The sequence below is a fragment of the Pantherophis guttatus genome, chromosome 2 (genome assembly GCF_059756535.1).
Source record: "Pantherophis guttatus breed Tessera chromosome 2, ASM5975653v1, whole genome shotgun sequence".
Lineage (NCBI taxonomy): Eukaryota > Metazoa > Chordata > Lepidosauria > Squamata > Colubridae > Pantherophis > Pantherophis guttatus.
Window position 1 is genome coordinate 40,869,200 of NC_142064.1, and position 18,841 is coordinate 40,888,040.

Below are 18,841 nucleotides of genomic sequence, written 5' to 3' on the forward strand. Positions count from 1 at the left end.
ATTAACATCGCCACTATCACCTCCACTGTTTTTATTTACAATAATAAATTTTAATACATTGTGGTCCAAAACCAAAAACCTGGTAGTTCTGCAACGTTAATAGGTTATGCTTATGAGATTAATACACAAAGATGTCCCAAAGCAGCTGCAAATCTAGATCAGGCAAGGTTATTATACTTCCTTTAAATGCATCAAACATAGCATTATTTTAACAGCATATTTTTTTTAACTGATATGCCACTAGCTTGGTAATTTTGGAAAATCTGGCTTTATTTGGAAAATTAAAACAAAAGAACCAGAAGTTCTCTCAACACTTCTTATCCACAAAGAGAGGTCTTAAGCAGCAGTCTCGAATTTTCAAAAAAGACTCGAATTTTCAGCAAGAGTGATACTGACCCTCTTTTCGTCACTTCATAATGCAGCAATGTCGAGGGGAAAAAAGTAAATATAAATTTATATTAAGACTAAGCTTTAATCACATAATGCCCAGCTGTAGTTTCAAATGCTAAGATTTATTTATCTATTGACAGTATTTATGTGTTGTCACACAGCTCATTACATCTATATCTGTACACACACACAAACACACAGAGATTGGCAGGATTTTTTTTTTTAGACCCCAAAAGAATTAATAATCTTTTCAGGAAGCTGGAAGTTGCTGCATGTCTTACAACATTGGAGATGCAAGAATGAAATAATTTGAATTAAAAAAAATCAGAAAGGGATCTTGTGGAATTTGGCTCTTTGGATGGAATTTTGGCCATTTTAAATGTGTGTTTTTTTAAAAACGCAAACACAGCCCCCCACCCAAACATATACAGACAATGTATGCCATCTAGTGGTTTCATGGTCACTATAGCACCTATGGGTGCTACAGTGCCAATCCCTGGTCCAGGAATATAGACAGCCAGAGATATTCAGGTGGCAGAACAAAATTTTTAGGCTTGATATTTTAAGCAGCCCAAAGAAAGAAGGAAGGAAGGAAGGAAGAATAAAGGTACAATACTTGCAGTGAATTCAGTGGCTGAGTATCAAAGCAGTAAAACATTTTACATAAAATACTTTATCTGCCCTGCTTTCTTTTGAAACATTATTGTTGTGCATTGAAAGCGTAGGGCAGTTATGGCAAAAAAAAATTGAGAGCCTTTTTTCTAACTAATAATTCACAACTGATACTACTCTTTTGTGCTTGCACAACCACAGTGTTATAGTGTGCATGTCTATACACACAGAAACACACAATTCTTTTATTTTTTTCATTACTTGCTATAATATACTGTTAGTGTAGGTTTTGTACATTACATTACACGGGCCTGTTTTAGTTGAAATAAATATATTTCTTTCCAAAGGAGTATTGTAAATAAATCATGTAAACAGTTTGCTATTCTCTCTATTCATCAGCACATTAATTCTCTAAAACAGAGCAGAATAGAAAAAGTTCATTATAGGTGAAAAAGCTGGCAAAAGAAAGATCAAGATGAAAAAGAAAAAATGTTAAAAAAAATTACACAGTATATTTCTATGTACTGTATTTGGGAAGTGCTTCCCAATTTTGTTCACTCTACCAGTTTAACCTATTCCTCATCCTTCTTCTCAAGTCACATGATCAAGAGCTACTATTAAGAATTCCAGAAACCATGTTTTGCACTTTTCCCCTTAGCTTACTTTTATTTTTGTATGGCATTATCTTTTAAAAGAATGACATACTACCGGTATTTGCATGGCTTTCTTAGAGTGCATTTGACCCTAACAACAGGATTATGAAACCTACTGATTCTGTCACTTTAACATATTAATTTCTTACATTTCTACTTTCGGTGATAATGGTGGAAGAGCAGGTTTCTTAACTGTTAAAAGTAAACCTTACTGTATTTCATAATGTATTTAGTTGTACTAATAATTAATGAGTGCTATTATTTAACTCCATTTTATAATGGCAAATGGAAAACACAATTGTATTACAATGTTAAATGAAAAGAAATTTTGCAAAAAGGAATTTGGACGATCATAGAGGAAACTCATTTTGCAGGAAAGTGTTTAAACACAGCATGAAGTTGGGGATTAATTCATTTTGATTTTTATACCCCTTCCTTGGAATTATTCTGTACACCATCTCTATAACTGCTTTTGCACTGGCTGCCATAACATAATAGCCTCTCAAAACTTTATAAGCTATTTTTGGCATGACTAAAAAAATTTCAGTGAGCACATGATTCTTGAAATACCCTGGAAATCTTGAGAATCTCAGATTCTATTTAAAAACTAGTCAAACCAAATTTAACATGCATAACTTAAGAAAAGAAAAAGTATTAAAATATTGAATGGAGGATATTAAATTATGGATGATCAAAATTGTAGGTGTTTAAAAATACTCTGAAAAATTTTCATGTGTTGAGGAAATACTGCCTTGTGATGTTATGCACTTGTGCTTTGATGAATTAAAGCAGAAACAGCAAAATGATCAATTGGTATTTTATCACAAAAGATATATATATATTTAAATGTACTGCAATTCATAATCCTTCTATTACAGAAAGAAAGTATCTCCTTTTCCAGGTTGGCAAGCAGGAGCCAAAAAGGGAAGAAACAAATTCTAAATTTTTGTCTACCAATGTCAATGTAATAATATTATAGATGCGTTCAACCAAATTATGTTTCAGAAAAGAAAATTAAGCCATCTATATTTCCCACTGAACAGATCCTAATTTTAAAACATTCATGTCCTGTGTATATTTTCTTATGCAAATTAAAGAGTTACTGAAAACACAATGATAATTTGATCCCTTCCATACACATTATTTTTAACTTAACATAAGCAAGTCTCCAATACAAGCATGTGAAAATTTTTAACACTCATTATTAAATAAAAAACTATGCAAAACTATGCAACTAAAGAAACTTTATGTATCTAAAGAAAGTTCTCACAAAATCCCTACGTATACTCTTTGCCCAGCATTGGAAATCTGAACAGTTACCTACAGAAGACAAAATAATAACTAAAATTACAGAATGTGCAGAATTAGATAAGCTTACAAAAGAAATACAAGAGAAGGATGATACTGATTATTATTTAGTATGGCAAAAATGGTACGGCTGGCTGGAGGCAAAAATAGGAATACAAAGATAGTTTATGACTAATCAATAGAAATGTATAGAAGTAAATAAGGAATCAATTATATATATATATATATATAACCGTGTAAATAGATGATTATAGACATTAATATAAATACAAAAATGGAAAATACTCCACCGTTATAGTAACTTCTAAGAGTCAGTCATTGGACTGAATCGATGTTTGTTAGTTTTGTATGTTATTTTATGTATTTATGTTGGTTTTGTTTTTTCTTTTTATTATTAATAAAAATTTAAAAAAAAAAAAAAAAGAAAGTTCTCACAAAATCCCACTGAAATCAGAAGAAAAAAATAGCCATGACTAACCTAAATTCCCCAATTTCATCAGGAATTATATTCTACACTATTCTAAAATTGTTTTCCTAATATTTTTGAAAGAGATATATAGTATATATGGAGTTTAATATGCACTCTTATATCTTACAACAATGATAGGTTGGATCCATATTTGCCTCTGTTAAAAGATGGCTGCTTGGCTCCAGCAGAAATTAACCACTGGAGAAACAAAAGATTTTTACTGAACCTGTTGAAGGCTGTAGCTCTGGTTTATACACTATTCTGTAGTCCCCTCTAGAAAAATATAGTCAGATGCATAGAATCTCTAATAAAAACTTATAATTTAGTCATATAATTTAACTTCTTCCAACTCTTGATTTAATCAGTTCACTATTATAGTAATTATGAAACATTTAATTTTATTTTCTAAAAAAATAGCAAAACTAATAGGACATAAAAGGTTTGCCTGCTCATTACAAACTTACAATGGAGTATTCACAGTAAGTCTAAGCATTTTCAAAAACAAATTCAACAACAGAATCCATCTCTATCAATTATGCCATAAGTATTGTGCAAGCATTTTAACAAAGAATAAGACAAGACAGATCATTTCCAATGAAATGATAGAAAAATAATTAATATAATTAAATATAATGGCCTTTAACCTTCCAGAACATTTTTCATAATTGAGTCAATGTTAAGCTCCTTTAAATTTAACTGATTTAAACTTCACTGGTTTGAATCTGTCCTGAAATCGGCAAAACTTAGCTGTGGCTTGATCCTGTTTCTGATCATTAATATTTATTAAATGTGACATTCTGATTTTTTAAATAATATTTTATTCAAATACTTCTTGACTAAGTCATATATGTATTTTGAATATACAGAAGTTTTTCAATAAAAACAGAAAACACCTATTCTTAAAAATGTATCATCTGAAAATATTGCCAAGTCTGCCTAAAAGAAAAGATCTGATGTTTGAGCAAACTTTATTCCCTTAAAAAAAATAAGTAGACATTTAAATTTCCTCCACTTTTAAATTTATTTTGACATAACTTTAAAGAAAATGGTTAAAAGAATTATGGCAAAATTTACCAATGTCTATATCCTTAACGCTGCTAGCCTCTATTTTATTTTTAAATTTAAATTCCAAACAATAAACAATTAAAACAGATATGAGACTTTGCTACTGACAAAATTAATGCTTTTTGATTTTTCCCAGAACAATAAGTAATCTAGAGGGAAGACTTTAAATGAATCTATCAAGTATTATCACTGTTGCCTTTATTTGAAACTTGATTTTCTGCCATGAAGAGGTCAAGTTATGCTTGTAATTGCAGTGTTTTCAAATTTTACACAAGACTCACTTGAAAATTAGAACTATAAATTATTTCTACATTGCATCATATTTATAAGAGGCATTCAACTGATCAGCAAGAGGGATACAGGCAAAAAGCTGCTTGCTAGTTACGGATACCTTGGTTGCATTGGAATCTAAGGACAGCACAGGGATCTCCAAGGGGTAAAATGAGATTAAGTATTCTTACTGATCTAGCAATGAAAAAGGAATACTAATAATACTTAGAAATCCTGTCTGTCGCTCGAATAGAAACAATTACCCATAAGCCTCTGGATCTGCATAATCAATTAAAATGAGTTAAATGGAACATATTCCCATTTTCAAAACCTAATCTAAACCCAAGATGTAGCATGCATTCATAACATATTTGAAGATGCATGGAGTCACATTCTGTTGTTCTTCTGGTTAGCAGACTTTTTTTTTTTGCATGCCTGCATATATGTGTTGACTTTTAATGTTTGTTTCTTTGCTTCTATACATTTTTTTATAGAAAACAATTGTTGCCTTAATTTTAAACAACAATAATTAATTTTTCCAGAAGTAATTTCTGTATAGGGATACTGTATTGATGCAAGATGTATTGCTGACATTTCAGAATTATCCAGATAAAACTAGACATTTTATCTTGAGAACTCTCAGATTTCATAAAAGGATTTTTTAAAATAAGAATAACAATTTGAGCAAGTCCTCAAAGTGCCACCATGTTATGTTTTACGTTACAAAATAAACATTAAACAATATAACTATCCAATATGACCCAAGTCAGTTTCAAAAATCAGTTCATTAAACAATGGTAAGAGTTATATGAATTATCTTGATCATTGGATTAATTCAAATTAAGATACTAAGCAGTTATATGGATGATAAAATGAAGTGTATTTTACTTTAATAAAAATATTGCATTAAGTATCAATCATTTCATGAGATAAGGAATTCTAGGAATAATTTGTTTTTACAAATATGTGTGTATGTTAATAGTTCAATAGAAGTTGAAAACTCTACACATGAAACACGTTATAATCCATTATTATGTCCCATTGATTCAATGCAGATGTGATGATTATAGCCTTTATAAGATCTGATGATACTGGATTTTTAAATTTCAACTTACCTGCCTATTACGTTCATCCATTATCCTCGTGATCTGAATCTTTTTTCTCCCCATAGTCCCCGTTTTTCTTCTTTCGTTCGTTCCTACACTTCTGTATTTTCTTCTTCTCTTTCCTTCCTCTTTCCTGTTTCCTCAAACCAAGACTCCTTCTTCAGCACTTACACAATTTAATTCACAGACCCCTGCATCCGTTCCTGCCAAGTACACAAAAGAAGTGAATAGTTAAGTTACTCAGACAAAATCTCAATAGAACTTGATTAGTTGTGGTATTTTATCAAGTGGCCTGAATGCATTTAGCATGTAGAACTGCTAAATAAGCAACTACATTAGAAATGAAGTCAAGAATGGTTCAGCATTATCATTATTAATTACTGACAGATGGGTTGTCAAGGTTTTTCTTAAATACCTTTGGCACTCTAGTTCTACAGACAATTATTTAGAACATTCATGCATATAAGACGAGATTCAAAGTATAAGTGTTGGAGAATCCTTTTAAGGCATCACTATAACAATTAAAGTAAATGCTCTCCTACATTTCATCGATGCACATTTTTCTGTTCTCTAATACATCGTCAGAAATATGAAAAATTACCTGAATCAGAGAGTTAATGAAGCCTTCCATACCTATGCAAGCTAAGTAATCAAGCTAATTCACTTTTGAATGAAAACAGAAGAGATAATAATGCTTCTTATTATGCAAATAGGCTGGACCATTATTTTATTAATGTTTTATTTGATATATGGGAAATGTCAGCTGATTCTTAAATCTTTTAAAATTATCTTGCATTTAAAAAGATTTCAAAAGAAAAATATTCATCCTTCTATCATAGTTTAGTACATATATATTCCCTAAATACATTTGTATATATCTCCATCTACAGGAAACACAATAAATAGAACAGTTGTTGATATATTCCATGTACCAAATCCCATACACTGCAAACGAACAAACAAAAACCACATTGTAAGAAGTCATAATTGCACCAAAAATCCACAAACACATGGCAGCACTTCTTATATTCCTCCACAAAAATGCTAGAAGCCACAATATTAATCCAACTCACTGCAAAACATAAACTAAAAATAAAATATATAGTTGTGAATTAAAAACCAATGGAAATTCACCATAGATAAAAATATAATGCAAATTACATAGAATCTAAAGACAGAAATCTCTCAGTTGCTTTTTGCAATCCTAAAAGTTGGCTGCAAATGTCATGAAAAGATTTTAACATTAGTTGGAGAAACCAGCTTTTCCATATTCGTATATATTACAATAAAATCCTATTCCTATTAGTCAGATTTCTTTAGGTGAGTGAACATGTAGGATTGCAGCCTTAATATTTTATACACAATTCTGATATAACAAAATTATTTATTAATTAAAAGCATATAAATGTGCAGACTAAGATTTTTCTGGTTAATTGGACACTGGTTTTTCTTACAGCCAACCTGAACAATTATGTAAAAAATAAAAAGCAATGATTTATCAATGTACTGTTTTTCATACAATAAAACTGATTCTCATTTTGATGTCACCCTTTCTTCTCTTTTTCTTAGTGAAAAGATATTTGGCTTTATAACAGAAACTGAAAGGAACATGTGTTACTTTCACACAAATTCCACATTCTATACACTCTGAAATGCAATTTTAAATATACTCCCTTGGAATTCACTGGGCTTACTCATAGATAGATAGAAATGTATACGGTTATACTGCAAATCAGCAGTATATTTTATAATGTTTTCGCAATATAATTGCTGGTACTATTACTTTATAGCATTAAAAACTGCAGCATTGATGTTTTCTTAACTATCCAAATCAGGCTATGTGTCGGTGAAACAGTTCCATTTGTACAGTTCTACAATTTTAACTGATGCAACTTGATCTGTTCATAACAATCCAGAAATAGAATAGAATTCAAACAAGCTCTCTAAAGCTGTATTGCATATCATATACATTTGAACATGTCATAGTCCCTTAGAGTTATTGGAAGTTACAGTAACATGTTTATTTGTTTTTGACTGGACTTTTTCTTGGGAGCATCCCCTTAGCCTTTCTCCCATCCCCATCTCCCATCCATACCAAATAGTGATTCTTACCTCTGATTTTAAAAAATCCAGGTAATTTTCATGTACGAGATGAACCCAAAGAAGTTTAACAGGCTTTCTCCACCACATAGACAACCCATAGACTAATCCACAGCAGAAGCATATGGGACAATTTCCTTTCCTTTCATTCACTCACGTGGAGCCAGAGGCACTATTGGCTTACAGCCCTATGTCTGCCTAAGCTCTTATTCTGTTGAGGGTGGAAGGTCAGAGTGGGCAGATTAAAGAAGTGGTGACAGTTAGCCAGGATGAGAGTTGCTTTACACATCCAGAGTCTGAAGCCTGCATGAGAAAAACCTTGGGCGGGGGGAATAGGGGGAGAACGGGAAATCACTGAATGCTGACACTCTTGTCTGCAAGAACTTGTGAGCAGAGCCGGGGTAAAACAGCAGCATGGTTAGCCCCTCCTACACAACTATCAGTTCCACATTTCATATCAAGCTTTCAGAAAGAAAAAGAAAAATAGAAACAGTCCGGTGTCAGGAACGTTAAGTATTCAGCAACTATATAAAATATTCTAAATATAGTTTCACAAATACCTCTTGGAACCAGCAAACATAAACCTACTAGGAAGACTGACAGAACACCAAATTTGCATCACTGTAATTTAAAAGATGAATTCGAACCATTGTGCATGTTTGCAGCAACAATTTGTTGACAAGTTGGTGGTAGTGGTGGTGGTGGGGGGGAGAGAGAGAGAATAACTCTTGCAATTTAAAAAGGAAACATTGATCCCATTTATGACGTTGCTGCTTCTCAGATACAGGAATGTGGAGGATCAAGAAGCTTAACAGTATGTTCACTGTTTCTATCTGTAAACACTCACTAATTCACACATACATATGTGCACATACGCAAGCACTTCGAAACATACACATGATTCAGAGATACAAGAGTTCTATCAGTCATAAACAACAGACATTAGGAATAGCTTTTTGCTCAAAAGTGGCTTTGTAGGATTTTAGGATTTTTTTCAGTTGAATTATACTCCCCCTCCCGAAAGATAGCAGAAAAATACCGCTATAAATATGCTCATATCCATGCATGAACTAAAAATAGAAATTACCATTTATATATATTTATAGGAAAGATTCAAACTCTTACAGCTAAATTATATGGTAAAGAAACTTAATAAATATATTGTGGGATAAATTGAAAAGCATAGTCAATTTATGAGCCATCTACTCTCTAATATTGCCAAATATTTAAAAGTATGTTGACTACCTGCCTCTGAAACTTCTACAAGATCAACTTTCAGTCGCCTATAAAAACCTACCATGCATTTCTCAAAAAAAAAATAATAATAATAAAAAAAAATACAATAGCACAAACTCTAGGCTGCTCTAAAAAATGTACATCACCCAAAACTAGCTATGAATTACATCACTCCAGAAACCCTATCCAAATAGGTCTACATTAAAGAAATCTTCTAAGACAATGACAGCATTATATGCAAACAAATGCATTAAAAATGTTGATGTTACAGTCTTCAAAATTACTGCCTTCAGCATTTTCCCCCTTTCGGAAACCCAAACACTTACAAAAAAAAATCAGATTATTTGCTAAAATGAGGAACTTCATTTTGGCGGGCTTCTGTTCACTTTACAATTTGGCAAAAGCAGAGACAGCTGAGGGAAGAAGAATCTGAGTTCCAGTGGACAAATCCAAACACTGCAGTCTCTTCTCTGCCTGCTCTCTTACACATTCTGTCCATCTCCCACTCAGTATCACAGTAGCGTCTTGACAGAATGGCAGGAAACACGCACTGAGTGGTCAGGGAAGGAGATGATGTCAGCAACCACGAACAATAAAAGGTGTAAAGGTGCTTCCTTCCTTAAACTGTTCCAGAAGTGCAAAATAGGAACCAAAACTCTTCACTTCCTTCTCTGAACAGAAATTTTTGAATCTGTTCTGCTGCAATACTTCAGACGGAGGACCCTTTGAACAAATCACCCAAGGGGCAAGAAGGAAAATAAAAATGGAGGAGTGTAAATGTTTAATTTATAAATAAGGAAACAACTAGGAAAGAAAAGCCAATGTGTTTGGTGGTGATGTAAGCTTTTGTTTTTTAAAAAATATCTATCTGTATATTAAATTAGATACAGTCACTGCTGTTTCCCACCCCATGCCCTGGTTTGGTTTGAACTACATATATATCAACTGCTGCCTCTAACTTTGCATGGGTAGAGATTTAATAAAAATGTTTTGTTTTAAAAGATAAACATAAGAGTCTTTTTTCTATTGTTTTCTTTTAGACATGCAAAAAAACAACAACCACAACAAAACCCTACATGTGGATTGACGCCGGAAGATAATGTTTCATGCATATTAAAAGAGGAATTGCAATATGATGTAACAAACATGGGCAAGTCTAGCTAACATTCTTCGGGAGAAGCTTTACAGTACTGAAATTTTGCTTAAGAATTGCAGCAGGAATCGTCCATTTCAACATGTAAAACTGGCTGTAAAACAGACTGTGATAAGGATGGTGACCAAGGTTAGTATAAAGATTAACATGGCATTCATTTGCATTGTAACACGCATTTACATTTCCCATAAGAAGGAATTGGATAGCCCAAACCCAATTCAATAGGACATAATCTTTACTAAGTCTATAAATCAGTGTCTTGTAAGATAAATCAGGCTGAGAGAGACACAGAGTTGCCAAAGCCGAAGTTTCCCTGCTGATTATTAGTCTTAAATGAAAATGACCCTAGTTCCATTCTCTAAACATGGAACAAAGAGTAAATGCTTTATAGACAAGCCTGGTGTGCTTATGTTGGAGAAAACACTGAGCCGATGAATGTACAGGCCAATGCATACAGCCATCATCAAATTAATTTTCCCTGGCATACTTCATATATAGCTTAAACCTAAATATGGCTCTTTAAAAATACCTCTTCATACACTTTGGTTATAATATTCAGATAGAACAGTGGAGGAATATGTAGTTAAAACATCTGGAATTTACACCCTGTCATAATCTTAGAGATTTTTAAAAATAAAATGATGTATTGAGTAGCGTATGCCACTGAAGACATTTGAAGGTCTCAAATGCATAAAGTTACTTCAAAATTATGTTGGAAATGTAAACAAGAAGGAACTTCTATCATGCTTAGTGGACATTTAAAGAAAAAAGCAGAAAGTTTTCAATTCAAAATGATACAAAAGATTTTAAAGTTTAATATGCTTTAAGAGGCTTTTCTCTCGGCAATGATTTAAAAACAATTAGGAAAGAGTCAGGGAACTTTGTTTTTTATATGGTTACTACAGCAAGATTGTTATATGCCTAGAGGTGGAAAGAGCCAACATTGCCTACAATGGAGGAATGAATGATAAAGGTGATGGAACTTGCAAAGTGGAAAAATTAACATATTTGATTAGAGAAAACGTATGGTTCACTGGAAACTCTCTCTAGATTTCTTGTGTGGAACAGGAAAAGATGAATTTATGACTTATGATCTTGATAGTTCCAAAAAAGATCTTAGAAAAAATGAAACTCATGATATAACCAGAGTAAGAGGTAAATTTATATTATGATATAAAGGAAATCGGAAGCTAGTTCTTTATACTTACTTTCTTTTTTTTCTTTATACTTTTTTTTCTGCATTTATGACTTTGTCCTCCTTTTTTCCTTCCTTTTATTCTTTCCCTATTCTTTATATTACTTTCTTAATTTTTAGCTTTCTTTATAAAAAAGATATTTTTGTTTTTATTAAAAAAAATAAAACAACTTCATTATACAGTTATACACTAGATGTCATTACCGCTGCACTATAACACAGAGACAGCATGCTAGAAGGAGAGATATAATTTGAGCAGAGAGACATTACTATGAAAAAGAAAGAGGATCCGGATCTTTATAAGATTCCAACATCTGTCTCAAACATTTCAGTGCAAAACCTGAACACAAGCTACATTTACACATTTGCATGATATGGCTAGACAGCCACATTAAAATATGGAGAAAGAACTTGTTTTAAGATAACATACGCTTACAACAGAAAGTTTGCCATGGATGTTCTATAAGAATATATAGCAGTAATGGCTAACCTTTTCCAGACCGAGTACCCAAAGTGTGCTTGAACCCCCCAAATTCAATGTGTGTGAGCCCCCTGCATACACCCGCCCCCGTGCATGCATGTTTCCCCTCTGCATGTGCCCCACCCCTGCACATCACACACACCCTGCACGCCCCCCGCCTCCATACATGAACGGCTGAGACCCGATGACCAACTGGCTGGCGGGAGGCACACGCATGCGTGACAGAGCTAAACTGGGGTGACGGCTCATGTGCCCACAGAGAGGGCGCTGCATGCCACCTGTGACATGTGTGCCATAGGTTTGCCACCACAGTATATAGCTTAGGCTGCATAATTTGATCATCAATGAACAGAAGTCTAGAAACATTAAAACAATCTTAAGTGGATGCCTCTTAGAAGTATTGGATAAGAGTTCTTTTAATTTGGTCTCTTAATATCCAGAGCATTGGATGACTAATTAAATGATCATCAAATGTGCTCCTAAAAATTTGTGCTATGTTCAGATTTACTTTTATTATTTGTTTTTTTACCATTTCTGTATTAAAGATAACACTTTTTCATTCAATTATAATTACGAAGTCAAATCTTTACAGATGAAACATCAGTTATTTTTATTAAGGCCTTTTTGCTAATCGTACCACAGTCTGTCTCTTTTATTCTGCTTTACTCTGTTCTATGCCACTGAGTATTATTATATGATATATTGTCACAATTTACTTTTAATGTCTCTCCCAAAATGTACTATTGGGAGGAGTTTGGCTCTGTGTTTCTTTTTTTTTTCTGTCAGCTTTTAATGTTTTTAATGACACATCACTCAAAAATCATACTAAATAGGTAAAGAATGTGTTATAAACTCATAAGTGTTCAGTAGATAGAAACAAAATATAACATTTTATAGGAAAGTGACATAATCATGGTAAAGTGACAAACCTAGTAAAATAGGCAGGTTCTATTGCAATCAGAGCCCAAACTTTTCTATTTCACAACAGGCATATTTCATAATTTGGTGCCCTGTCTCACAAGAAAGCAACATGCTCAATTGCACTGATTTACCTACTCTCTAAATATTGTAAGGAAAAGATTATTCTTTTACCTCATGATTCTAAGTTCTTGTTCCATTTTTACTGGAAAAAGAACATATTTTAAAGACTTTCTGGAAAGCCATGAGGGTTCGGAGTAATCTCACTATGGGAGAGATAAGGCTTTTGCCTTATCTCTCCCATAGTGAGGCAAAAGCCACAACACAAAAGAAGCACCTTTTAGGTGCCATCAGATGGAACTCTTTTGCAGATGGGACCAGCAGCATTTGGCTCTCATACTGGACCTAATAGTTCTGACAGAGGTGGTCCCTCAGATAATCTGACCACTGGTATTATGTTCAAAATATTATTCGTTACAAAACTAAAACTTCCTTAACTCATAATTTGAAAATTGATATCCATGATCCCCCTGACATTTCCATGTTTTAAACCTAGGCAATAAAACCTGTCAATGCTGCTGCAAATTGAAAATAATCAAGAGTTGACCCAACTTTTCTTTCAAGATTTTACATGTCATAGGTTTCTGTCATAACTTCATTTGCCATCTAATCCTTTTCAGCTAACCTGAAGGTTAATTTCACATAATCCCTGAAAGTCTTTGCAGTAGCTTTCAGAGACACAAGCCAGATCTACATATTATTTAAAAAGCAACAAAAGCCAAAGGAGGAAACAAACAGACAATGGCACATACTGCCTTAGAATTGACTTCCACAAATTAGCTCATAGCTAAGGAAGAACCAACAAAATAGATAGAACAACCCTGTATGAAACATTACAGCCAAGCAAGTTCAGTAGGCCCATCAGAAACAAGCACACTAACTACAATCCTAATCAAGACAAGTAGGGAAAGCTGTCACGCACATATGGCCAGTAAACCCCATTTTCTTGTTTCCCTGATGATGTTATCTAGTTTGGTAATGAAATGTTTACAAATGTTTATAAGAAACACCAAGATCCCCCAATCTTTGCAACTCTGAACTCAATGCAACACCCACCCAAAATTACATACATGACTTGGACATGTTAATTATATTTAATTTTAATTGAATGCAAATACAAATTTAAATGAAATATAATTTATTTTTGTTGTTCAACCATTTTTCACTTGTTATCCCTCTTCTGACCTTGGTTTTCTCCTGTGGGCCTCCCAGTACATATCCCATTATCGGGAATAGACATGGCACAATAACTGGTATGTTTTCTGGCATCAATAATAGTATTTTCAATATTATACACTTTGCTTTTCATCACACACTATGCCTCTATTAGATATTTTTCACCTGTGATGCCCTTGAAATACTCTAGGTCCCCCAGAGATGCCCCTGGTTGAAAACCATTGGAAATATGGCTCTCAATACACCCTGAAATAACAAACACCCTTTTTTAAATAGAACTTGTATACCCCAATACTGATCTAGGAAATGTTACCTATACTACAGGCATTCAGCAACTGAATTTTAGTTCCAATTCAAAATTTGGCAGAGATTTGAAAATAACACCAAGAGACAAATTATTAAAAAGGTACCATGCTGCTGCCCTTATATCTAGTTGGTCAGGATCATACTCAGATTAAATATCTATTTAAGAAATTTCTATAATGAACTACACAGCAAAGGCAGCCATATGAGTTGGTGTGCAAAGAAATGCTAGGTATGCAGAAGCTGTCAATGGTATGAACAGAAAGGATCTTTTTAGAAAAATGAATTTCATTATTCCACAGAACTATAAATACTGTATATAGTTAATTTACATATAAATATTGTTATCACTTAAATTTTTAAGTTGGTACTTAGTTTTCATAACCAAAAAAGGAAGATACCCTTCCTTTTTCACTTCAGAGATTACTGTCAATATTTTTCATTTTATTATTGTCAGAAGGAGTACACTAGGGGGAAAAATAACAAAATCAATTGGAAGATACATTAGCTAATCTTTCGGCGGCCTTCAATTACATTACATTTTCCCAGAATTTTTTTTCTAGTCTATTAGTATACACAGCAATCCCTGACAAAAATCGTTCTTAAAAGCTGTAAAGTGTGATAAAAAGGATGAAAACTATTCTTGTGCAGGCAACTTGAACCTTTGACACAAAAGCAGCTAAGATTACACATTAAAACACCAATAGATTAGCTTTGAAGTTTAAGCACAGGTACAATATTTTAAGCAGAATCTTTAAGTTAAGATGGATTGTTAGATTGATCTTTTTCCTACTTCTTTCTGTCCTAATCTTATTTAATAGGAAAATAAATTGTACTGGAGATGTTGATTATCAGAAATGTTTAGGATAGAGAGTTGCTTACAAAAAGCAAAAATTAATTAGGTCGAATAATCAAGAACACAAATTCCAAATGCTATGTTTTAATATCTTGTGGATTATCTATGTTTGATTCTTGCATATAAGCCAAACAAGAACCAGAAAGCTCTCCTGTCTGGCAAGAATGCTGTTCTGTTAGGATATATCTAGAAAAACATGCTATATACCCATGATGGCGAACCTATGGCAAGCGTGCCACAGGTGGCACGTGGAGCCATATCTGTGGGCACGCGAGTGATGCCCTAGCTCAGCTCCAGTGCACATGCGCACGCTGGCCAGCTGATTTTTGGGCCTTCCAGGCCCACCAGAAGTCAGGAAATGGGCCGTTTCCGGCCTCCGGGGTGGGTGGGAAAGGATGTTTTCACCCTCCCCAGGCTCCAAGAAGGCCTCTGGAGCCTGAGGAGGGCAAAAAAACAGGCCTGCTGGGCCCACCGATAACCTTTTTGCTGTCATGTCCAAAAGCGGGGGGAGCATGGGTGGGGCACTGAATTATGGGTGTGAGCATGCACACATGCAATACCCCCCCTGCTCCCCCTGCTTTTGGCACACGACAGCAAAAAGGTTAGCCATCACTGCTATATACCATCATGAACTGGAATATTTAATTTATTTATTGGAATCACAGACCATCCAATTCCCAAATGACTCTGGATAGCTTACATCTCAAAAGTAAAATAAAAAAAAAAAATAGAAATGAACATTTGGAAAAAAATAACCCAATACACCAGGGGGAAAAAAGAGAGCACAACCTAATAGGCTCAGCAATGTCCCTAATCCTTTTTTGTTATGCATGCCTATCTACTCAGAAGTACATATTCTGAGGAAAGTACATATACAATTGCCACATAATATTAACTTTGTGCATAGTTCTTTTTTATTACAGGGGACTCACGTGAAAACTGCTGTTGATGGGTAGCATAGAAATGAATTAATAAAATAAGTATCATGCAAATGCATACATACACTATATAAAAGCATTTGATACTAGTAATGCAAGACTCATAATAGATATCACTTTTAGAGTTCCTTCTTTTGTCTTATAGAAGGCTAATCAACCTAATTAAAGCTTTGTTCATTTGGAACCTTAAATGACAATTTGCTTAACTTCATCCCACTGTAGTACTTGCATAAAGAGAATTAAATCTGATATTCTGACAGCAATTATTAAATGATCCCAACTGGCCCCAATTAAGATGCACAACTCAATGGCCTTCAAATCCAATAAAATGATGAATCTTCTCATTTGTATATCTTTCTTTACTTCGGTCTATTTCTTTAATACCAATTAACTTTATCTGGTAAGTGCAGTTGAATACTATTATGAAGATTCATGATAAGAGATATTCACCTGCAAAACCGCCTTATTCACATATCAAGTAAGTTTTCTTGAAATCAGTTTCATTAAGTTACAACATACATCATATGAAAGATGCTAAAGGCTGTATGAGAAAAGAACAGCAAGTCATTTTGGCTGTGGTCATTAAGCTCAAAGTCACTAGACTAGAACTTGCTACTTCCTGCCAGCTTCCACATTGACTTTGCTTGTGGGAAGACAGATATAAAGCTTGTACATAGTGATCATGTGGCCATGGGACATTGCAACTGTTATAAATCAGTGGTGAAGTTCAATTTTTTTTTACTACAGGTTCTGTGGGCGTGGCTTGGTGGGTGTAGTGTGGCTTGGTGAGCATGGCTTTGTGGGCGTGACAGGGGAAGGATACTGCAAAATCTCCATTCCCACCCCACTCCAGGGGAAGGATATTGCAAAATCCCCATTCCCTCTCTACTGCTGGGGAAATAATATTGCAAAATCTCCATTCCCACCCCACTCTGGGGCCAGCCAGAAGTGATATTTGCCAGTTCTTCGAACTTCTCAAAAAACCTGTCAGAACCTGCTGAATAGCACCTGTTATAAATGTGAACTGGTTGCCAAGTGCCCGAATCACAATCACATGACTGTGAGAATGCTGCAGTGGCTGTAAGGTTGAGGACTGGCCTCATCCCATTCCTAAGAGGTCTGTAAGGGGCGTGCATAAGAGCACCAGCGTGCCTACCGTCCCTGTCCTAATGTTTCCTCTATTTGTATCTACTTTATGTATTCAATCTATGTTTATACTTATTACCTAATACGTTCTTGACAAATATTTTTTTTTCTTTTTTCAGTGCTGTTATAACTTCAAACATTGCTGTAAGCAAGGACTACTTACACATTTCTTTTGATCACCTGATACACTTGGTAATTCTGCAAGATTTTCCTTTTGTTGAGTAGTACTGAAAGAAAAATGGTGCAAAAATGGTGCAGTTTGACAGTAGAACCAATTATCTTTGGAAGGAATAGATTCCACTTTGCTGAATGAGTGCAAGCAGAAGCTGGATGGCACTCCACTGAGCATGCTTTAATTTGGATTTACTCTCTGAGCTGAGGATTGGATTTAATGACCTAAATTACTCCTTTCGTTATGCGATTCTGTGAAATGAGAACTACGTTAGAAACAAATCCCCAGAGGAGTGGAAAAAACATAATAAAATGTATCCTTAAATTCTATTTTTAAAATGTTTTCACACATATCCAGTATGAAGTTTGAAGCAACATTTCTACGACTTGCTTGTAATGCAGGTGTCCTTAGGATTTAGGGCTCAAAATTTATGATATGTATAAGGATATAAATGAATGAATAAATGATGAACAAATGAATTTCTCCTCCAATTTAAAGTATTTTATGGGTAGATTTCACTTTTTAAAATCTAAAGTGTAACATCAGTCTAGGAATTTACCCTAAGCTTTTCCTTTGAAGTATAAACTGCATCGATTTAACCCCAGTCATTTTTTTAATACCAAGATACATTACTGAGGTAAATTTATTTCAATGTAAGTGATATTTTCTTTCTGTTCATTCTACATTGTAAAAATGTACATTATCTTTTTAAAAGATATTGTTACAATAGATGATATGCCTTGATCAAGGCGATAAGCAAGCTTGAATATGGTTCTTATATTACACCCAAATAATAAACAGAATATAATTTAGGCATATCTTTTACTGGATTACTGTATGTAGCTCTACAGTTGCATGGCACATGTAAGCGTACATATGTATTTTCTTCAGTGCATAAATGGAAATTCAACAATCCCATTGTATTGAATAATTTTTCTTAAAGCATCAGTGAGGAATTTTCCACCCCTAATTTTCTTCTTTTAGTCCCTATTATTCTCAGTCACATTGAAAAGAGAAGAAAAAGAAACCTTCTACTCATGTGTTGTATTTCTTATGGGGTCACTATTTGCTTCTGACCTCCCCCATTTTATACACTTGTGATAAGCTTGTGATTGCATAATTTTTTCATCTTTTACGAAAGTGTATTTATTTGCATCATAAATATACAGTTTCATCAAGTGTTTCTATTTACTTTTAAAATTTTGCTTAGAAAAAGAAAAACACCTTGGAACAC

At 33.8% G+C, this 18,841-nt stretch overlaps 1 protein-coding gene and 1 long non-coding RNA gene across 22 annotated transcripts in view; one reads left to right on the plus strand and one right to left on the minus strand.

Moving 5' to 3' along the window:
• MEF2C (myocyte enhancer factor 2C) overlaps positions 1–18,841 on the minus strand; it is a 179,107-nt gene that overhangs the window by 89,281 nt on the left and 70,985 nt on the right. For 15 of the 21 annotated variants that reach the window (XM_034441260.3, XM_034441258.3, XM_034441259.3 and 12 more), the window contains one exon: positions 5,883–6,076. In XM_034441260.3, the coding sequence (XP_034297151.1) occupies positions 5,883–5,936 (54 nt within the window). In that variant the 5' untranslated portion in view covers positions 5,937–6,076. Of the gene's footprint in view, positions 1–5,882; positions 6,077–7,985; positions 9,729–18,841 lie in introns of those variants that run through there. The other 6 variants (XM_087885877.1, XM_087885871.1, XM_034441254.3 and 3 more) reach the window with 4 other exon arrangements.
• On the plus strand, positions 9,864–18,520 carry LOC117679380 (uncharacterized). Its single transcript, XR_004595375.3, has 3 exons — positions 9,864–10,047; positions 10,250–10,491; positions 17,555–18,520. It is a non-coding gene; the product is annotated as an uncharacterized LOC117679380 (long non-coding RNA).